The 23228-nt window shown below is 38.1% G+C and overlaps 1 protein-coding gene across 3 annotated transcripts; it reads left to right on the forward strand.

Annotated features, from left to right (window-relative positions):
* Positions 1–22730, forward strand: FNBP4 (formin binding protein 4). 3 transcript variants are annotated; one of them, XM_081340581.1, is made up of 17 exons: positions 1–221; positions 2445–2537; positions 4915–5051; positions 5295–5478; positions 6614–6761; positions 6849–6999; positions 8731–9072; positions 10783–10981; positions 12111–12235; positions 13383–13487; positions 13856–13989; positions 14954–15102; positions 17979–18292; positions 19404–19545; positions 19638–19906; positions 21031–21188; positions 21531–22730. In XM_081340581.1, exons 1-17 carry the CDS (start codon positions 98–100, stop codon positions 21619–21621), a joined length of 2865 nt encoding a protein of 954 aa, XP_081196707.1. In that variant the 5' UTR covers positions 1–97; the 3' UTR covers positions 21622–22730. The 3 variants fall into 3 exon arrangements, with proteins under 3 accessions (XP_081196707.1, XP_081196706.1, XP_081196708.1); XM_081340580.1 differs by having other exon boundaries at positions 2–221; positions 14954–15129; XM_081340582.1 differs by lacking the exon at positions 13383–13487 and having other exon boundaries at positions 2–221; positions 14954–15129.
* Positions 22731–23228: the final 498 nt, after the last annotated feature.

Raw genomic sequence — 23228 nt, forward strand, 5'->3', positions numbered from 1 at the left:
CCGCCCCGCCTCCACTGGTAGGCCCCAGCCTGCGCTCGCTTCGCCCTTCTCGGGCCTCTGCTCTGTCGTCGAGAGTGGCGCGCTCCGCTGCCTCCCGATGGGGAAAAAATCGCGGGCGGCGCCGGCGGGCCGCCGTCCGATCCTGCAACTCTCTCCGCCGGGGCCTCGTGGGGGACGGGAAGAAGCGGCGCCGGGGGACGGGGACTCGGCGTCAGAAGCGGGTGAGGGCGTCGGCGGAATCCTCGGCTGCCACCGCCCGGTGCGGCCTACAGGCTTGGGGTGGCTGGTGTGTGTGGGGGGGGGGTGGCAAGCGCTTGCCCCGGCCGCTCCTGACGAAAGGGCTTGCGGGTTAAGGCTTCCCCCGCCTGCCCTGGTCCTTCCTCTCCGCTTCCCTTCGGGCTGGTTCTGAGCGCAGAGCCGCGTCCTGCCCTTTTGCCGCGTGCTAACGCTCTTCAGACGACGACGACAATGGGCGCCTCGGTCGCTGTTTGGCCAGCCCAAACTCGGGTTTTCCGCCTTCCTTAGCTTTAGCCTGTACCCCCCCCCGGCGGCCGGCGATGGGGCTGGCTTTGCCTGGGGGGGAAATGTCCTTTGGGAACTTCTTCCCGGCTTTCCAGTAAGGCTGCCAAACTTTTGAACAAGACAAGGACCCCACTAGTCCATCCTCTCCCGGGCGTTGGGGGGGGTGGGGGAGGGGGGAATGATGTGGAAATAACATGCGATTGGAGATGGTGGATGATCTTGCGGGTGATACTGGACCAGAATTACTCCTGTGCAAATAATGATGGAGAGGCAGATGATGATGATGATGATGATGATAAGAAGAAGAAGAAGAAGAAGAAGAAGAAGAAGAAGAAGAAGAAGAAGAAGAAGAAGAATTTGGAAGGGACCTTGGAGGTCATCTAGTCCAACCCCCTGCTCAGGCAGGAAACCCTATATCAAGGGTCTTCAAACTTGGCCCTTTTATGATTTGTGGACTTCAATTCCCAGAATTCCTCAGCCAAGCACACTGGCTGAAGAATTCTGGGAGTTGAAGTCCACAAGTCATAAAAGGGCCAAGTTTGAAGACCCCTGCCCTATATCATTTCAGACAAGTGGCTGGCCAGTCTTCTTAAAAACTTCCAGTGTTGGAGCATTCACCACTTCTGGAGGCAGGTTGTTCCACTGGTTAGTAGTTCTAACTGTCAGGAAGTTTCTCCTTAGTTCTAGGTTGCTTCTCTCCTTGACTATTTTCTATCCGTTGCTTCTTGTCCTGCTCTCGGGTGCTCTGGAGAACAGCCTGGCTCCCTCTTCTTTGTGGCAGCCCCTGAGATATTGGAACACTGCTATCATGTTACCCCTCACCCTTCTCTTCATTGATGGCGGTTTCCTTCCTCAAATATGTTTTGGGACGTTATTTAAACACCGAGGGTGGGGATTCTAACTTGCTTTTCGTAGCTTGCACTTTTGTTTCTGAGGGAATTCCTGAAGCACCTCATAATTAAAGATGGGGGAGGGGAGAGAGACTCCAAGATACTGTGCTAAAATCATATGAAACACTATATAAGTGGATTGGTTGACAGGCAGTTTCAGTCAACCAGGACCAAGCATTAAAAAAAATGATAAAAGAAAAATCAGTCATTAAAACCATAAGTTTCAGTGTTAGAAATAATGGTTAAAGTCAGTTTTATCTTTTAACGAAAAGGACAGTGATTGACTGTCATCCTTGAGGGAATCTCATGACTGGATGCTGAATGTGAAAAGTATATATTCTCGTGCACAATAGCTATGATCTGTAGCCAGAGTTTAAAATACATTATTACTAGGCGTGTGTATTTTTCACATTTTAATATTTGTAGCTGAACAATGCCGACTGAAATAGTTGAGCAGTTAAAGTAGTAGCTGTTTTGAAATTTAAAGAAATTAAATCTAGATAAGTTGCTCTTCCTGTGATTTTTGCAGTTGCAAAATCATTGAAGGAAATCGGTTGGATTTGAAGTGGACTTTTCACAAAGCAAAACATTTGTTTCCATTGATGGAGAGAACTAAGATATATTTGAAAAATGTGTGAAGGAAGCAATGGGATAATTTGTTAATGGTTCTTCTTTATTTCTGCAGTGCCCAATGCTACCTCTCATACAATTCTGAAGAGTTTCAGAGTCTAGAACAAGGTGTGTGTATGTGAGAGAGAGATACAAAAATGAACATCCAACAACCGAAAGAAGCTATGATTGACAGGATAGCATGGAGAGTGCTTGCCTATAGTTGCCAAGAGTAGGACATGACTGAATGGTTAAAACTACTACTATATTGCTAATAATCAGTTCCTTTGCTTCTTATGCCTTTGTTACTTTTCTTGAGAGATCTAGGCAGAAAGCCTGTTTCCTGACACCACCAATGCATGTTTTTATTATTTTTTTATAGTGAGTATATTCTCTTGAAGTGTTTATGTTTACTTTTTCCAGATGAATGTGAAGTAACCGAAGAGGTCCCCAAAATAGCCCCAAACCCTCCTCAAGTTAACATGCCGGTTGGTCCTGTACCCATCAAACCAACAGGTACAATATTTCTAAGTTTCATTTGTAATAGTGCCTAAAGCTAAGTTTCAAGGATCATGCTGTTTGCATACAACAAATTTTTAAATGTTACTTATTTAACCTTTCCTCTTACATATATCCATTAGTATCATACAGGTAGTCCCCGATCTACGACCATTCATTCAGCAACCATAGAAAATTATGAATGAGTGGGACTAACAACAGGTCTGCAAAATTGCAGTCTTTGCAATATCTCCACAGTCAGATGATTGTGATGAATGGCTCGTGATTACAATATTGCATCAAGTAGTGATTGCCATGTGCAACTTTCCCCTGCCAGTTTCCCAGAAGAAAACTCGATGGGGAAGCTGGCAGAAAAGGTCACAAATTGTTCCCATTGATTTTTCTCCAGAGGAGTCCATTATGGAGCTCCCTTACTGGCCCACTCAAGCTCCCCAATGCCTGCCTGCAGCCCTTGCTTATCTGCCTGTGCTGCTCAGCACCCGCCCATGGCCCTCACCAGCACATCCAGAGTTTTCACCAGGCTCCTCACATTCCATGCGCCCACAGCAACTCCCCCCCCCCATCCTTGTCTAAGACTCCTGCCTCTTCTCACTTAACCCATGTGGCCCTGGGGTCATGACAGTACATGGGACTGCAATCACTAAGCAATGTGGTCCTGTGGCATTGCACTTTACGACTGCATTGCTTAATGACAACAATCCCAGCAGTCTCGTTGCTATCAACCCAAACTGTAAACTGTTAAACTGATTTGTATAAAGCAAGTTGGATACAGGATTTTTACAGATTAAATACTGGAGTTATTTTTCTGAATTGATTAAAATGAAGAATTATGTGCCTTTTAAATAAACAAGAAAAAAGATTCTTTGTAATGTTTTTATTATATAGTAACCATTTTTAAAAGATGTAAGTCTTCCATCAGATTTTTGAAACCAGAACAATATTAATGTTCACAGTATAATTTGTCAAATACATATTTTTTTACAAAATTTATATTTTTTCCTAATTCCAAAGGATTTGTGATAGTGTACAGCAATAAAGAAAAATATAACACGTAAATCTAAATCAAAAGAAATAGCATAAAAGAAAAGCAAAGATAAAACCCATGAGAAGCACCTACAGTATGTCAACTAGCAATAAAAATTTTTTTTATAACACTGAGAAAGTTCCCAAAATTTATTGCACACAATTTTATAACAAATATCAATATTATTTTGGTGATAGCAACAGTGTTTGAAATCCAGTTCAAACCATCAACATATATTTTTTTCTTTGCATGGAGCTAAATTTGTATTAGTGGCATTAGTTCAAGAATCTGATTTCCTGATGTGGTTCTTGGCATTCCCCAATCATATTCTAATATTTGACTTTGCTGTTGTAACAGATTTCATGATTTAGGTGAAAAGATTGCATTTTCACTGTTTGACACGAGGACAACCATAAGTCAAGCCATAAGAAGCTTTATTCTACACTTTATTTTATTTATGTGTTAGATTTATATATCATCTTTTCTCCAGGAGTCAATGTGGTTTTTACATAGGGATCTCCTTTCATTTTACTTTCACAACAATTTCCTTTTAAGGTAATTTGTGCTGAGTGAGAATGATTGCCTCAAGTTACCTAGTAAGTTTCCATGGCTGAGAGTGATCTCCCCACTCCTGCATGAATATTAACAACTGTACTACACTGGCATTTAAAGTCATAATGTAATTTGTATTGTTTTAGTTTAGCATGTTGGGTAAGCTCCACTGTTATTTGTAAAACCATGGTTTTGGCTTAGATGTGCTTACATTTTTACAATTAACCAAGGTTAAGAAATCATGGCTGAATGAGTATGGACCCATTATTTTGCAGAGAAACTATAATTGCCATTTTTTTTTCTTTTTATAAGAGGAAGAGGGTTTCTTTTTAAAAAGCATGGTTGGTAAGATAGTATTAATTTTGCATCAGGGTTAAACTTGTTTTATCCTTTTTTGGAGTCAAGGATTTAAAAGGTCATTTTCACTTTTTTGCTTAAACGTACAAAAAACTCATGCTGTGGATTTTCAGCTAAGTTTTTACGATGCAGTTTGGAAAAATTTCCAGGACTACAAAATTGGGGCTATAGTCCACACCTGGCCTAGTGTGATTCATGCTTAAAAATTCAAAATATCTTCAGGATTGGTAGAAAAAGTGTTTGCTATAGTAGTAAGAACTGGTAAATCTATTTTGGGCATTTTGTAAATGAGTTATGGTGCTGGGGTGCTGTATGTAATAAGTCGTTTGGCTTAATATAAGGGCTTGTAACAAATTCAGACACTGAATTTTCCATTTGGATAATTATAATGGGTTGCTGTCATGGAATGCTACATATGATAATGTTAACTTTTTCTTTTAGGTGGCTTGTGTTTGCTTGGTACATATGCAGACAGTGATGAAGAAGACAGCGAGATTACCGAGAAAGCAGCACAATCTGCAGATGCAAATGGAAATAATTCAGCAGACATCGATAGTACTCTGGCTAATTTTCTAGCGGTTAGTAGGAATGTTATTTTGGGTCATTAATTGACTTAGTCTTTAAACTAGTGTAGCACATCAAAAAAAAATCACAGTAGTACTTTACAACAGACAAGAAAAGAGAGAAAGCATCGGAGGGATAATGTTTTTAAGAGCTGCCCTAGTGAAGTTCGAACATTTCATATAATGATTGTACATTTTCTCTTCTAGATTGACATTAAATATATGTTCTTTAAAAATGTCCTCTTCTACTTTTTCAAGGAGATAGACGCAATTACTGCTCCTTCCCAACCTCATGAAGCCACTGTGCCAACTTCAGCTCCACCACCAACTCCTCCCCGGCCAGAACCCAAGGAATCTGCTACCAGTCAGGTTTTGGTAACTGCAAATGGAACAGACCAAGTAGCTGCATGGCAATATGACACTCAGTGCTCATTGGCAGGAGGTGAGCTCATTGTAGCTAGTTTATTCATAGATGATCGTATTGGGAGTGTCACTTAGGCCATTCGTTCCATCTGCCTGCTTATAGAACTTCCCTATGATTTAAGGCTATTAATCTGTATACTGAACTCTTGGATTATAAAGTAATCTTTGCATCTGTTACTTGAAGAATACTCTCAAGCTCCTGTCAACTCAAGTCACTTTTTCTAAGAACATAATATATTCAAGTCTCTCTACCTTGCCTTGTAAGATTTAATTACCAATCCCCCTAATAAACATTGCTCTTCATCAATTTGTCGGAATCCTTTAAAAGTGTAGTGCTCAGTTCTGGACCAAGTATTTGAGATGGGATCAAATTAATTTACTTTCCACGACTTGGTAACTATAATTCTATAAAGGTAAAGGTTCCCCCGCACGTGCATGCTAGTCGTTTCCGACTCTAGGGGCCGGTGCTCATCTCCGTTTCAAAGCCGAAGAGCCAGCGTTTGTCCGAGGATGTCTCCGTGGTCATGTGGCTGGCATGACTAGCCTAAAATTGCATCTGCATTTTTAGCAGCTGAGTTCATATTCAGTTTGTGATCAATTATAATTTCAAGATCATTTTCACATCTACTATTGCCAAACTTAATATCCCCCCTCCATCCTTTGCTTGTTACTTTGCTTTATTTTTCCTAAAAGAAGAACTTGGTATTTTTCTTTATTCAATTTCCAATCTATTTTTCTAATTTATTGTTTTGGATTTTGTTTCTCCCTTCTGGATTATTAGTCAACACATGTCTTCATCCAAGTCAAAGATTATTCAGATAAAATCTGCTAGTATATAAAGACTGATTGAACTGCTTTGTCTGTTTAACTAAGTATACTTCAGTTTTTTATGCAAAGCTGAATACAAAGAGTTTTACTAGATTGTGCTTTGGAATTGAAAGATTATTAAAAGCAATTTATAAATTTTGTCTTGGTTAAGAATTTGAGATTTATTTAAGAGGGGGAGATAGGGAGCGAATGCAGTTGCTGTCCCTCTCTAATGTATGTGTATGGAAAAATGTGAAGATGCTCAATAACATAGTCTGTATTTGCTGATTAATAAAAAAAGGGGAAAGTTGCTTATTAATATTTGGGGGATTTGGTTTTTCCCTTAGTGGAAGTAGAAATGGGAGACTGGCAGGAAGTTTGGGATGAAAACACAGGCTGCTATTATTACTGGAACATTCAAACAAATGAAGTTACTTGGGAACTACCTCAGTACCTTGCAACACAAGTCCAGAATCTCCAGCATTACCAACACAGGTAAAATTAAAGAAGAGAAGAATTTCAGAAGTTAAATTGGATTTGGTTTTTTTAAACATACCTTTACTAAAACTGTTCTTTTGTTAGTTCTGTAACAGAGGCTGATGAAAGCTACCATGTGGCTGCAGATATCAGTTCTCAGGGGAAAGGTGGAGGCGGTACTAGTAGCACCATTGCTGTTCCTGCTGCTGGTAGCATTGGACGTAGGACAATTCCTTCAAAACGTGAACTGAGAAAGGTCAGTCAGTATCAATTTGAATGAAACATTTCCATGACTGTTTTAATCATTCTTTCCTCAGGACTGTATATACTTCTGGAATTTTTTTTTCCAGATCAAGAATGGGTAGTTTCCATTTTGGAGTACTTGATATTGTGGAAAACCAGCTTATATAAATTAGGTTGCTAAGAGTTTATAGCTAAATGTTATGTATTAGAGTTCTCAAACTCTGTGGTGCTATGACCCTAAAATGGTAACATGAATTTCTGTGAAACACCCCCCCCCCAAACAGACATGATTTCATTGGGATAAGAGTTAAACAATAGATGAGTATAACACTTTAAATAATAGTATGCCTGAGTATATATTTCCACGAAACTCTGATAGGATGTTACAACCATAAAAAAATAATTTGGGAATCCTCCCCAATCTTATTTTTAACAGGAGGGCTGAGCTGCTTACTTTTGCCTCATTTCTGAAATCTGGTTTTAATTTTGAAGCAGCCACTTTCAGTCTTTAAAATAGGCCAGGGGAAAAGAAGAAGATTTTATTTTTTAAACTGTTCTTTAAATGTTGCAGTGTGCAAAAGATTGGCAGGCTGCAAGTTGGTTTTGGCACTTTCCAATGCAGACCTACTGAAACAGTCCATCTGCTGTTTATCTTCCAGCTTGCTGTTTGTAAATATTTTCCCCCCATTCCTCATTTCACCCTTCCTCCTTCATTAGGGCCCTTCCTCCTCCACTGTATTTCCTTCTGCAGAGGAAGCACCAGGTCAGATGTTCAGGACATTGTATAAAAGTCTCATGTCCTCCAGGCGTGATTATTTCCCCTTGGAAATAAGTTTTTAAAACATTAACTTGATATATTAAAACATTTGAAAGGAATTGATGGTGGCCCTTGGATTCTTAGGTTGCTTTGCATTCTACATACGTTTTTTTTTAAATTAAACTGAATAAACTTCTTTGGAAAGATCCTCTGACAAGCCTGTCTATTTTCAGACACACATACCCATGAGAATCACAGTCCAGATTTTGAGAAATGTTTGTATATAGATACAACAAGGACTTCATAATTCAGAATAGTGCTTTGCATTTTAAAATTTCTAGTCTAGTCTCCCACATGCCAGCTCGAGAGCCAATTTGGTCTGGTGATTAAGGGGCTGGCCTAGAAACCAGGATGTGGTGAATTCTAATCCCACATTAGGCATGAAAACCAGCTGGCTAACCTTGATCAGTCTCTCAACCCAATTTTCAGCACAACTCATTTCACAGGATGGTGGCTGTGAGGAAACTAGGAGGAGGAACGAACATTATGTATATTTGCTGCCTTGAGTTATTTGTAAAAACAAAGGTGGGATAAACATCTAAATAAATAAAATAAATACTTTTATTTAAAAAGTTTCAGCAGGCCTAGGAAAGAAGACATGCTGAGCTGTTATTTTTGGGGTTTGTGCATTGTTAATCTACTGGCTGTACCTTTGCAAGCTTTGAATGAATATGGGGAAAAGAACACAACACAATATAGAGATTCAGAAAGGCTATATATGTATTTATTAAATTTACATGCCTCCCATCTCACTGTCCAAAGTGAGTGGAGAGTCTAGAGAGCAGAGTGTAGTTTATGATCTTTGAAGCACTTGATTGGCTCGTTCCTGTCAGTATTCTGGTAGTTCGTAGCATGTGATTTGAATGCTTCCTCTGGCATGGTTGAAGAAGTTAACCTTTTGATGGAAAAATCTCATTCACTTCACAGGAAGTGAACGAAGGCATCCAGGCACTATCAAGCAGTGAAGAAGAGAAAAAGGGAGTGGCTGCATCTCTGCTGGCTCCTTTGCTTCCTGAGGTAGTGAAGGAGGAAGAGGAGCGTTGGAGGCGGAAGGTTATATGTAAAGAGGAGGTGGAGCCATTGATGGAAGAAGATGTAACAGCAGAACAAGCAACAGCCATTTCTGATCAGCAGCTGGAAGGTGTTCATGATATTGGGGAAGACCCCTCTCAGGAAGACCTGTGTAGCGTGGTGCAATCGGGAGAAAGCGCAGAGGAAGAAGAAGAGCAGGACACTCTGGAATTGGAAATGGTATTGGAGAGGAAGAAGGTAGGTTATGTATTAGGTAGGAATTATTTTGTCAAAGTTGTATTAGTTAAGAGGAAAAGGATGTACTTGCAGATACTGCATTGAAGTAAAAGCTATAATATCTTCCCATTATTTAAAAAAGGGAGATCCCTTTTTGGGTTAACTTGCTGTTGTGTTCTTTGGCATCTAAAATAAATGTATTAAATTTGGCTTCTAGGAGAAAACTTATCAATTCTATCTTTTCTACAGGTGCTTGGCAATAAGATGTCAAGAACTTTTTTAAACCCGTGTGTCATGTAATTATTGTACAGTAAACGCATAGGGTTGATTGTGAACTGTTTTGTATCATCTTGTTAAAGCCTTGTTCAAACGTACTTCATTCTTAATGTATAATAATCCTACAACTTTTTTCACACTGTTAAAGCTTTGTATAAACACCAACCCACCTACTCACCCTTTGTGATCGACCTCTTCCTCTTGGCTTTTAGAAAAGAGTAAAAATTGTATATTTCCATGAAGCCAAAAAAGCTGGTCTATTATCTTGCTCATGAGATTGGGATTCTTTGTTACTGTTAATGATTTATATGCAATAGTTGATTCCAAATGTTTTTAGTTGCTATTTTAATTTATTATATGTCTTACCAATTTGGGAATTAAATATCTGCAGATTGGAGCTACCTATATAAACCCTGTAAATAGATAATGTAGTATAATAATGTAATATATAGAGCCATAAGTTAGAGAAAGCTTACATCTTATCCAGCCGATGTCATTGGTGTAGAAAATCCAGTGCTATAAAATCTGCAGATTTCCACCAAGAGAGAGGCCACCTCTGCTTTTGGTAGTTGGTTGTATTATATCAAGCAACAAGAGACAAAACTGTATAGTCCATGTTTGAAAGAAAAAAATTGGTGTACAGAAAACATGTTCATATATTAAATAAATTAAAAATAAAGATTTCAAAATAACAGTTCATGAGTAAGAAGAAAGAATTTTGGTGTGTTCAGTTGTGATTGATTTCTTTAAACTATTATTGATTAAATTTTATATTTTTACTATTCAGAATTATTTATATATTATTACATATATGTACTTTATTTTAGAATTTGTTATATAACAATTTGAGAGCCTTTTTTGTGTAAAAAAATACATATTTTCTGTTATGTGGTGTTCCTTCTTTTATCGATTATCAGCTTGATAATTATCTTGGTACGTGCTAGGCAGTAAAGTTTCATTAAGGTCAGCATGGCTTCCAAAGCAATTTTGGCTAATGTTGCAGAGTTACACTGGAAGCAAATTCCTGTATCTCCAAATCAGAGATGATACGTATTTTTGTGGAGGCTGTATATGTATAATGTGCTTCCTTCAATCTACTGAGAATTTCTATACTTCATTATTACAGAGTTACTGTCCATGGTGGTTAGTTGTTTTAAACTTCAGCTTGACATTTTTTATATTTTCTCGTGTATAGAAAATCAGATTCCTGGTTGAAAAAAATATATTTTGTGCTGATCAAATTTTCTATCTTTGGGGCAGGGGAAATAATTTACGAATGAGTAGATATGGGCAATCAGACAGCAGTTGATACAAAAAGTAGTGAGGCTTAGAGCAAAAGCTCTTAAAAGCAATGGGGGAAATGATTATATAATAGAGTGTTCTACACATACAGTCTTTCATTGTTGAAGGCAGATACGAATTCTCCAATACTGAAATAATGTTTAATTTTTATAGGCAGAATTACGAGCTTTGGAAGAAGGCGATGGGAGTGTTTCAGGCTCCAGTCCACTTTCTGATGCAAGTCCATCAGATCTAACACGGCGGTTGCTACCAAAGCAAGGGAAATGGAAGCTGTTTGGAGTTGCTAGTCCTGAATCTACAAGCCGAGGGTCTAGCAAGACAGGCCAAGATAGTCCTGAGCCTGGAGAAACTAGTAAGATTCTTTTCAGTTCTTTGGTTAACCTTAGTTGTTTGTGTCTTCCTGTCTCCTGTGCCAATTTATTGTAAAAGAAAGATGTTTCAAGGGAAGTTGGGGAAGTCTTAAAATGGGCAGAGAGAAAACTTGGGGAAGGATAACACAGCAAGAACCCTCCCAAAAGATAGAGGAATATCTAGCAGAGAAATGGCAGAACCTCTCAACTCCTACTCTTTTTCCCAAGGAAATCTGTTTAAAGGGGCCTAAACAGAGTCAGACAGCTAATAAACTCAAAGGAACTTGCAGATGTTATTTTATGTGTGTGTGAGAGATCTTTGAGGAATCATGGGGAACAGGTTAACAAAGTTCCAGAAGAGTAGAGAAAGGCAGATTTTGTACATATATTTAAAAAAAAAGGGGGGGACACCTAGTTATTTACATATCATCTTGAAATTTGTAACAAGCAAACTCTTGAGACAAATTACTGAAATATTCAATTGGGTAAACATTTATTAAAACATGCATTGCTTGGCAAGAGCTAGCTTTGGTATTAATTTTCTTTTCCCAACAAGTTAGTTGACCATGGAATTCAATAGACAGAGCCTTGACTTCAGTAAAACATTTGACACAGTCTCCCAAGAGATTTTAGTAGAGAAAATAACAAAATATGGGTTGGACTATGCTAGTTTTAGTTGGATATACAGATGGTTAAAAAAATAATATCCCATGACCCATGTATCGAGCTGAAGAGAAATGTCCAGTAGCATACTTCACGGCTCCGTTCTAGGTCCTGTGCTTTTCAGCATTTTTATAAATAACATAGAAGGGTTAAATATGCAACCATCACATTTTCAGACAAGGTTGAGGGAATAACAGCCACCTGGGAGAATACAATCAAGATTTTGATAGGCTGGAATAATAAGCAGAAGACAACAAACTTCAGGGAAACTAAATGTTGCAGTTGTTTTCAAAAGGGTTGTTTATGAGCCAGGATTTAGTCGTTTCAGAAGATAGGACAAGGAAGAACAGATTTAAATTACAAAGAAGTCATTTATATTCTTTGGTTCTGTAATCCTTATGTTCTGTGACTGTGGAAAATGAGAGTAGAGAGTAAGATATAAAGCCATTCTTCTTGTTTTCTCTTCAGCTGTGAAGGAAGAACCAGAAACCGCTGATGACAACTTGGGCCATGGGCCAGACATGGAAGAACTTCAAGACAAAGTGAAAACACAAGGGGTTTTCAAAGTAGAAGATGAAGAGCAGGACTTAAAGGTGTGTAAGTTAAAATAGGCTTTTCAGACGAGAGAGAATCATGTAATCTTGTAAGCCGCCCTGAGTCTTCGGAGAAGGGCAGGATATAAATGGAATTAAAATAAATAAATAAATAAATAAATGTATTTAGGTATACTATTTGCAAGTCTTGTTTTCCTGGCACACAATGATCATTCATTTTCATAGCATTAAGAACAGCGATAAGACCTGAAATTATACAAGTATGATCATTTACAATCTCAAATTTAAGCACAGAATAAATAAATAACCCTATCTGAGTATTTGTAGTGATGTAGCATAAAGACCAGGGGTGTCAAACTGGTGGCCCGCAGGCCGGATGCATCACATGCAGGCCACGCCCACCCCAGCTCCGCAAAAGCGGGGGAAAAAAACATCGCGATATGTCACGATATATCATGTGACGTGATCGAGTTTGTCACCTGTGATACGGATTGGCCTTTCTTTTAACCTCTTGTCTTTTTGTGTGTGCAAGTGAAGTTGTCCTTAAATCACTGTTGGTACTTAATTTAGTCTAGGAGGTTATCTTATCACAGAATACCTCTGAATCTTTTAAGTTTTAATTTTTTTTAACTGTGCTTTTAGTAATACTTCTAGACATATGCCGTGGTACATTCAAAAAAGTTACAGGAATTTTTAAAAACATGGCATTTGATATGTGAAGGTAATGAAAGTTCTAACAAGAAGTAGGCAGTCTTATTAATAACAGGAAGTGTTGATTAGTAATGGGAAAGATACAGACTTGTTATCCTCTAAGCTTTGCAGCTTTTGTGACTGTTAGTACTGAATAATGAAATAACAGCATTTTTGTGCAAAGTAGGTGAAAAAAATCTGCATTGGACATAATAATTACTGATTTATATATATTTAAAATTAGATAAGATCTTAAATTATCCCATTAGGATAAAATAAAAGTACATGGGCAATAAAATTCAGGACAATACCTTTTTTATATTTGGCTAAAATTGATTGGCTCAACTCTGGTCCTCATTAGTCCCAATTTTTTTCAGCTGAGATTTACTGTTCAGATCGTGGATCTTTGTACAGTTCAGAGTCAGCATTGCAATAGTCTTTTATGTTATGACTAACAAAGCAAAACTTGACCTCTTGCTTGCTTTACTTTTGGCAGTTTCAGATTGGAGAGCTGGCCAATATGTTGATAAGCAAGCTGGAGTTCTTGGGCATCAGTAGACAGTCGATCTCTAACTTCCACATGCTACTGTTGCAGACTGAGGTAACCAGGGTTTACCTTTTATTAAAAAGAAACAATGGAATGTAGGAAACCATATACATGAAGGATTGTGGTGTAACAAGAATTTAGGAAGTTCAAGTCCCATGGCATGAATAGCAGTCTCTATTTCTCTTCCCTTGTCCCTTCCTCCCCCGCCAGCTGTTGGCTTTATTTAAGACAGTATTTTATTTGCGGACATAATGGATGTTATGTAATCTTTATAATTAATTCCAAGCTTTATCTTTACTGCTGCTTCCTCTTCTAAGAGCTTAGCACTGTACAAAATTCTAGAGTTCAGCAGAATATGGCATATACGTGGCCAGTTGTCTGCAAACTTTTCATTATTCTGTGTCTTTATCTCTCTCTGACAGACTCGTATTGCAGATTGGCGGGAAGGTGCTCTCCAAGGAAATTACCTCAAACGCAAATTACAAGATGCAGCTGAACAGCTAAAACAGTATGAAATAAACGCCGCCCCTAAAGGCTGGTCCTGCCACTGGGACAGGTACGCACTCTTCTCCCCTTTTCACCTTTGACCTTTGACATCTCAGACATGATTTGTGATCATCACCACCTACCGACCTGCCGTCATCTGTCTGGAGACTGAGAGCAGCTGCACTTAGCGGTGCTGAGCGGGCAAAGAGCCTCTGGCACATACAGATTTTGAGCCAGCCACAAAAATTGGAGAAATATAAAGTCTATGTTAAGTGTGTTGAAATGGATTTGATTCCGTGATTGGACAGAGCTGGTGTTTACTCTCGAGTGTAAATGCGCTAAGGAGGGCGGGCTTGGGGGGTCGCGCATGCGAGAGCTCTGTGCACATTGCAGGATCTCAGGAACTACGCTCCCAAGTAACGTCTGTGTCCTTATGGAAAGCTCACTGCCTGAGGATCTCAACGAAGAACAAGATAACTATCTCCTGCCAGCAGGTCAGACCAAACTATTTCTTCTTATTTTTGGCTTTCTTGATTATTTTTGTTTATTTGAAATCTTTGCTCTTTTGTTTTTCAGCTCCCAGATCCTCTCCCTCTCAGTAGCAATTCACTATGTCTGACACCAAGAGTATCATACATGTGACTGCAGCAGTCCATGGGAGCAGCCATCTTTCATAAATTGGGCTGTTTCTCTTTTGCTATTCTGGAAGGAAATGAATCCTGAGGCTACCTTAAAGTCTATTTCCTCATACAGCCTTTAATTTCATATCAACCGGAAGCGAGTTGTTTCGCTAACCCCCTACTCTTGGAGCAGGGGGTCAGGGCTGTGATCACAGAGCCAGCACGCAAACAGTTTGGAGCAAGCTCACCTTGCCAATTCTTCCTCAAAGCTGTTTGTTGCCTTTGTGAACAGCAGTCCTTATTATAAGAGGTTCTTCCTGTGAGAGCACTCCACTGTCGCAGGATAGGACCACATTATTGTGTCAGTGTGGGGGGTGAAGAGAGTAAAGCTTTGTTTTCTTTCTTGTGATTTAGGGATCATAGACGCTATTTCTATGTTAACGAGCACTCAGGCGAATCCCAGTGGGAGTTCCCAGATGGGGAGGAGGAGGAGGAAGGACAAATCCTAGAGAATAAAGCAGAAGCTCTTCCCAAACAAGCATTGAAGGAGAAAATTGAGTCTGGTGAGGAATCTACTGATATTGCTACAGGTACAGGCCTAAAGGTTCTGCTGAAAGAAAACTAAGGGAACATTTTTAGAGAGGGGACCAACCATATTTAACACAAAAGAACAGTTGCTTAAGGAGAAGTATGTCTAATTCGTACACTGAATGCTAAACTGAAATGTGAGTGCATTGTCAGTAATATTCCTTTGTATATGTAAAGTAGGATACTCTCTTTTTCATCATTGTATGCAGTTCATGCTATTTATCCATCTTGGAATTTTTTCAGTTTAATTTTAGAGTTTGGGGACTGGTTATCTGGATGCTTATTAATATTGGAGGTGGAACAATTGCTTTCTCATTGTTCGGCAAGAAACTCACATAAAAATAGAAGTTGCTCATATGTTAAAACAAAGGAAACTGGACAAGAATATAGTCGCTAGAAAACCCAAGAAAAATGAAATAGCAATTTACTGCATATCAGGTTACCAGTCTGACAATTGGAAGAGTTTAAAGACTAAAGTAGGAAAGATTTTCATTCTGAAACTACAGAAAGAAGGTAACATAGCTTCCTATATGGCTCTATCTATACTCCAAATAAAAATAAAGGAACAATTTTAAAAAGATTTTTTCCCCCAAGTGTCAATAGAGGTGGAACAAGGTGAAATATTTATCCCTGGAAATATACCTGGAGTGTTAGATTTAAATTTAGACAAATCATTTCAAGAGAGGAAAGGTGAAAAGCTTTCAGAAAAGGTATTCCAATATATGGATGAATTGGCATTGATAGGAGTCTGTAAACTCCAGGAGAGATACATCGTACTTTCTACTGCTAAACAAGAAATCAGTTGTATTCCAGAATGGATATGTGTTTGGTCCCCAAAGTTCTAGTAGTACAGATTCTTGCAATGATATATGCAGATCACGATCCAGTTCTAATAATACTGCATTCTGGAGAGAGAAAAAAACATTCCTTCAAGTGGAAGATGAATGACAGATTGCTATTCCACAAGATCCTACAGAATTTTTTTTATTTTTGCTTTATTTGTATCCCGCCTTTATTATTTTTACAGATAAAGTGGATAATATATCCAAAACACTTCCTCCTCCTTTATTACCCACAGCAACAACCCTGTGAGGGATTGATTGATTGGTCCAAAGTCAACCAACTGGCTCTCATGGCTAAGGCGGGACTTGAACTCACAGTCTCCTGCTTTCTAGCCTGCTGCTTAACTACTAACTAGACCAAACTGGTTCTATGCAAGAAGGAATTGAAAATTTTCTTCAAAATAAACAGAATACCAGGAATCTCTGATGCTATCATTTGGGGCATAAGCAAGCATGAATTAGCAACTAAACCAAAAAGAACAACATATAGAACAATTAGAATTCAAAATAAGAGAATTAGAACATCTGGATAGAACTGCATAACACATAATCCAAAAGAACAACTAATGAAAGAATTGCAGTAACAAGTTTATTGGAAATGGGAGAACTACAAAAGAACATTTAAAAAAAAATCAAACGTGAATAAATCAGGGAAATTTGTCTCAGATTATAAAAAAGATCAACAAAAAAGAAAGGTTAAATTGTTGCAGACATAATCAGAAATTATAGAAGAATTGGCAGCTTTTTTCCAAGGGACCATATTTAACAGCTAACATTGATGAAGTACACTATGAATAAATATACTGAAAACTCTGTCCTTAAGAAATTTAATGGGCAACATAGGCAAATACTAAGTAAGCCTATAACTATCCAAGAAATAAAAGAGGCAATTTATTGTTTATTTCAGTTTTATTCCACCTTTATTACCTTATAAGTAACTTGAGGTGGCATAACATGGGGAAAAACTAGATCCAGATGGGCCAATAGCTTAATATTATGAAGAACTCAGAGGAATTGTTGGAAATTTTAAAAAGTGATGCCACAAATATGGGAAGTAACATACTGTACATTACTTGGATTTACAAAGAAGAGAATGACATGGAAAAACCACAATAATACAATCTAATCTGTTGACTATAGATTATAGCTTTTTACAATTCTAGTGAGTGTGTTTGAGATAATATACATATTGTCAAATAAGTTATATTCTGAATAGGAATAAAAAGGACAACAGATTTATAATCAGTACAATAGAATACATCAACAATAAATATGAGTCAGTTGCCAAATGTCTGAATTTTGACCACATGAGCATTAGGATTTGTCAGTGGTTGTAAGTGTGAAAAATGGTCATAGGTCTCTTCACTGCCATTGTAACAATCATTCAATGAATGTTGTAAGATGAGTATGTCAGTCAGAATACAACAAAGGTTAGAAATTAAACATGATGTTTTTGGTCATTTCCCCCTTTTTTATGATATCTTTGAGTAACAAAATAGTGGAAACTGGCAGATTCAAATGGTCTTAAAAATTATTTTTCTTCTCAAAAATAGCTTAATGTATTTTGTCTTTCTGGTTAATTTTTCATCAATGATATATTAACTGCATTAACTAGATCAGAGGTCCCCAACCTTTTGGGCGCCAAGGGTGGTTCCATTGAGAGAGGTTTTTCTGTGGACCAGAGGGTGTGTGTTTTTGTGTGCTGCTTGCATCCTGCGGGTGGGGCTTTGTGTGGGCCAGTTGCTGGCATGCTGCAGCCCGGTACTGGTCCACAGACTGGGGGTTGGGGACCCCTGAACTAGACAACTTCAGTAACTTGTTTGTCCACTCATCAATATTTTACCTCAGGATCAACTATTTTTTTTTCATTTTCTCTTCTTTCTTTAAAAAATAATTAAAGAAAAAGAAATAGGTTTGCCTTTGGCAAAAGAAGCCCCGTCAAATGATAGAACAAAGCAATAAAATATCCAAGTTAAAACTTTTATATACCGGTAACTTTTTTCTTTCAGGTACTGTTTCTAAAGAATCTCTTTCTAGTCAAGCTGGAGCTACTTCTCTGGTGCCTCTCAGTCCATTTTGGACTGTTCTTCAGCCGTCTGTCCCAGTGCTGCAACCCCCTTTACCCTTAGAAATGCCCCCACCCCCGCCACCCCCTCCAGAATCGCCACCACCACCACCACCCCCTCCCCCACCTCCTGGAGAAGATGGAGAAATACAGGAAGTAGAAATGGAAGATGAGGGAGATGAAGAGCCACCAGCACCAGGAACAGAGGAAGATGCTGTTCTAAAACCTCTCCTTCGACCAGCTGTTGCCAACAGCCAGGTGAATTAATAATTCTTGGCGTATGAATTATATCTGTTACTGCAGACTAGGTTCTCCATTGTGAAACCAATTTGACCTCTTGTCGTTCGTAATGCATGGTCTTCCCAAAGCCATATCAAGGAGTAAACACAATTTTCATCAGCTGTCCAGATATATGCAAAATGAATTATGTAAACATTGCTGCATTATGCAAGAATTTTGAATTGGTATATAGTTTGTTGTGGAAAAGAATATTTTTTTTCTAAGAAATATGAAAGTTGAAGGAAAACCTTGGGTTCATGGCATTCAGGGCTTTAGGAGGAGCATCATTTGTGTATAAGGAGATAGACTCTAATTTAAATTTTGTATTGATTGGATACATTTATTTATTTGTTTATTTTATAGCCTACCCCTAGAGTAGGTTGTGTTTAAAATTAATTTACAAAAAGTTAAAACAATTTAAATGCCTTAATAAGAGTGACAAAAATTTGTTCCCTCCATATATAAAATAAGTAAAACAGTTAAAACACTGTTGTAAAGAGCATAAATAAGAAAATGGTCTCGGTAACAAATCACTGGTACACATAACTCTCAAGGGATATTCCCATTAGACGTTAATTGATAGGCAAGTACAAAACAGGTATGGAACAGCTGTTCCATAAAGTATCCCAAGTATTAACTCATGATGCTTTTTTATGTTAATATAAGTATCTTGAACTTAGCACAGTAGCAAATTAGCAGCAGTTACAATGCCTTCAAAATGGGTAAACTACCATTAGCAATCGAGCTTTGCCATTTTTTTCTGGCTACTGCTTTTACCCCAACCTCAAGGATAATCCTTAGACAACAGTACAGTAATCCAGTCATAATACAAACATTTCTGTTTGTCTATGGAGATTCTCAGTCATCTGCGTCATGTTTGTCTCAAAGGTGCTTTTTCAAAAGAGAGCTGGACTCTTACTTCTGTTTGTAGTAGTAGTTGAAAGTGTCACATGGTGATGTATCTATTGTTGCAGAGAGCAGTAGCTACTTTTCACAATTGTATTAAACTGTACATGAATGATGGTAATTGCTTGTTAAAGGTTTGTAGGATTCACAAGCCTCAAACTCACTTCCTTCTGTCTTCTTCCAGACCAACTCTGAGGCCAGTATATCCACAACATCCGCTAAACCTTTAAAAAGGAAAGCTTCCGAAATGAATGCTGGACTGGTGCAGCGAGCAGCAACTATTGGAAGTTGTCCGGTGCTTTATGGCCAGTCAGTAATAGGTGGAAGTAAGTTTCATTCCTCGTGTGCTGCTTTGGTTATTATAACTGTGGAGGAGATGTTTGGACATTTCTCATTCTTTATGCTATTGTGTATTCAGGCCAACAAGCCTTGACTTTACAATCAAGTTACCTTGGAGTACCACAGCCAGCTCTCATAGGCTATTCAGACTGCAATGCCTCAGGGGGACTTCCTGCCAGCATAGCACAGCCACTTTCTTCGCAAGGAGCTCCACCTGCCACTGCAGAACATCTGCCGCCACCGCCTCCTCCTCCTCCTCCTCCTCCTCCTCCTCCTGAGTCACCACCTCCACAAATTCCAAAGTCATTATCTCTGGAGAAATCCAAAAAAATTAGAAGAGGTAGCAAGGTGAGTGCATAAGTTTGAATTTTCTATCATTAAATGTACCAAAATGGAACGAGTTGCATGTAAATGGAAATGCGTGTTATTTTATTTAGCTGTTCTTATTACTTGTTCATTAGGTAGCATTTCATAGAGGTAACTTATTTTAGGATATTGGTTTATAGAAATGTACTGAGAAATTAGGGTCTTGGGCATGAGAGCTAACATCCTGGTGGCCTAATCTCAGTCAGCTTGGAGATATTAGCTTGGTGCCCAGAATTTCTGAACTCGTAATATGTTTGGGGTTTGAAACAAAACACATTTTACTTTTTTATGTGTGTGAATCAGCAATGTAGAATTAATTAGCTGGGTATTGGATAATCTCATGTATATTTTGATTGGATCAGTTTTTATTTTTTATATCAGAGGTAGACAAGCTATGTTGTCCAATATTTACAGTGTTCCACCACTTTTCTTTTTGACCCTTGTCCATCATGGCTTGTAACTTTTAGCCAGAAAGTTATTAAAGATACCTTATTCATGAACATAAGATAAAGTAAGGCAAGATGACTTTTTGTTTATAGGGGGCATCATCAGGCTTCTCAGAAGAGACTGTCATTGGCTCTCTTGGGCATAAGCCTGTGGCCAGTGGCCAGCCTGAGGTGGCAGATAGCTCCCCATTATACTTGAGGAAGCAAATTATCTAGTTCCAGTCCAAACTGGCTTCAGATTAGGACACAGAATAGAGATGATCTTGGTTGTCCTATCGATGACAGAGGGAGTTCTCTTTGATCTCTCAATGGCTTTTGATCTTATCGACCATAGTATTCCTCTGGATCATTGGACTATTCTGGAGATCATTTGAAAGTGACAAGAAAGGGCGGTCTCTCATCATTTCATTTCAGCATATCCCTGTTCTGGGAAAATTCGAAGAAACACAATACACACCTATCCTGAAAGCATTATACGGGCTACAATTTATTTCTAGATGAGAAATCAATGCCTGATATTTTTTTCTTAAAAGCCAGAGATGCGCAGAATCTCTTCAGTTTTAAGTATTTCAATGATGCAAACTTTCCAAAGAAGATTAGAGTTCGGCAACATCTAAGGGGAAATAAATAGTTTTGATGTTTGTGAATATTTTGTTACAGAGGAAAAAAAATAAGACGAAGATGCCATCTCTGGTAAAAAAGTGGCAGAGCATTCAACGGGAATTGGATGAGGAGGAAAACTCCAGCTCTAGTGATGAAGATCGGGAAGTGATGTCACAGAAGCGAATAGAAGAATGGAAACAGCAGCAATTAATCAGGTATGTAGAAGCTTGCGTGATACATCTGCCACTCAACTGCATGCACCCTAAAATATTTTCATTCAGATCAATTTTCCTAATTTGGGGGCAGCATCTCTTATTTCATGTGGTATTATCAACAAAAATGGAGGATGATTTTGTGTTTAAATTGCTTTTCAGCATACTGTGTTATTTAACCAAAAATTTAATATGTACTATAAATTAAAAATGTTCATTATTTAGGATATGTTTTTTTCATAAATTGGTGCGCACTTAGAAAAATGTTTTCCCGCTTTTAGATCTTACATTGTGAAGTTTTTCCTTTTTTTTACTTGTAATGTTTCTTTCTATTCTTTTTTACAGTGGTATGGCAGAAAGGAATGCCAATTTTGAGGCTTTACCTGAAGACTGGAGAGCTCGACTCAAGAGGCGGAAAAACACTTCAAACACATGAGCTTTTTTTTAAAACATTCATGTACAGTTCAGAACCTTTTACTGTTGGATCTGTTGTAACTTTGAAGATACTTATTTCAGTTCAATTACCTGAGAATTTTTTTGGACTGGGGAATCTTTTGGAGATATACTTTGGCAAATAGGCCTGTGAAATGATGGTTAGGCTTGATAATTCTATGTTAAGCAGCTCCCATTTCAGACAGCTGACACACTATTCTGTCCAGTTCCCTGGTGGAGCACATAACAATGATTGATGCACTTTGGCTGGTTCCATTTCTTACTCCACATTTGCTTTTTCAGGTACTGTAATGTGTCTAGCTGTAACTTGCCACTTGCATTTTTTGAAAAATGTATAGTCTTCTCAGATCAAACATTTCAGGATTTGAATTCCCTTGTTTCATTCCTGGTTTTGTCAACACTTTAAATATGGCAAAAATATTTGTTTTTCTGCCCTAGGCAATTCCCTTAATTGTATTAAAAATAATCTTCCCTTTCTATTTTTGCTGCTCTTAACATCCTACTAGTTTCCTTGATGTGGCTAAAACAAGATGGCAAATACATTGTATGTAGCTGCCATATTGAGCACTTTTTGAATTGAAGGGGGCTCCCATGTTTTTATGGGTGGGTATTCAGAAGGAAGGAGCCAAGTGACTCATTTGTATAAAAAGCTGGTGGCTTGCAATTCTGTTGCTGGCCAGGCAATAGCTGAGTGGCCTCCACAGTCCTGGATCAGTCCCAATACAGCACCCCCTCATAAAGACTTGCATTTGTATGCTAATCTGTGTTTAAGCCCTATCTAATTGGCTGCCAGTTGATAGATATCTGCTAGAGGAGGGGGGAAATCAATTTCTCAGTATTTAATTCTTAAGCCCATGTCACTGAATTCCAACAGAAAGTCTGTGTTTAAAGTCAGGCTGAATATTTATTCAACCTATGAATGAGTTAACTCTCCATTTGCTTTTTAAAAATCTAAATCAAGTAATAATGATTTTCTGTAAAATGAAAGAAAAGACGGTTTATGGTTGAATGCCATTTCTATTTCTCCAGTTTATGGCTATGTAAATTTGTACATACAAGTTAATAAAATCTCTTTTTATACTTCAGAACTTTCATGCTAGCTTGAGTCCATTGTCAATAAAAATGATAGTTACCTAGCAAATATATACCTGATATGAAAACTCTGCAAAATTACCTTTCTGCAAATATGCGTACCTCAAGACAACAATGGATAGTATATTCATCTGCATCAATGGTAGATCTTTCACTTATCTGCAGATCTGAAATAGCACAATTGAAGATCTAAGTGTTTTAATCAAAAGTTGCAAGACATAACTTCCCTGATTTGTGAAATTTAAAATAACCATGAGCCAGGTTCTTTTTACTTTTGTGGTTTGTTGGGATTCAGAAAAAATGTATAAAATGTGCTGTTTGTATGGACTGTGTCTCTAAAATTGTCTGGCGCGATGAATATGAAATTATTGAATCCAGAAGAATTTTCTAGAGGTATTATAGTTTGACCCCCTAATTGACTGTTCCTCACCACTAAGAAAAAAGAGATCTTAATAGCCTGCTGAATTATTATGATAAATAATCATTGGCATTTTATAT

This window comes from Vipera berus (genome assembly GCF_964194415.1).
Source record: "Vipera berus genome assembly, chromosome: 1".
NCBI lineage: Eukaryota > Metazoa > Chordata > Lepidosauria > Squamata > Viperidae > Vipera > Vipera berus.

Coding starts and splice junctions, on each gene's coding strand:
- FNBP4 (XM_081340580.1), top strand. CDS start 98: ATGGGGAAAAAATCGCGGGCGGCGCCGGCGGGCCGCCGTCCGATCCTG. Junction 18,293..19,403: donor CAGCTGTTGCCAACAGCCAG/GTGAATTAATAA, acceptor GTCTTCTTCCAG/ACCAACTCTGAGGCCAGTAT. Junction 19,907..21,030: donor AAATTAGAAGAGGTAGCAAG/GTGAGTGCATAA, acceptor ATTTTGTTACAG/AGGAAAAAAAATAAGACGAA.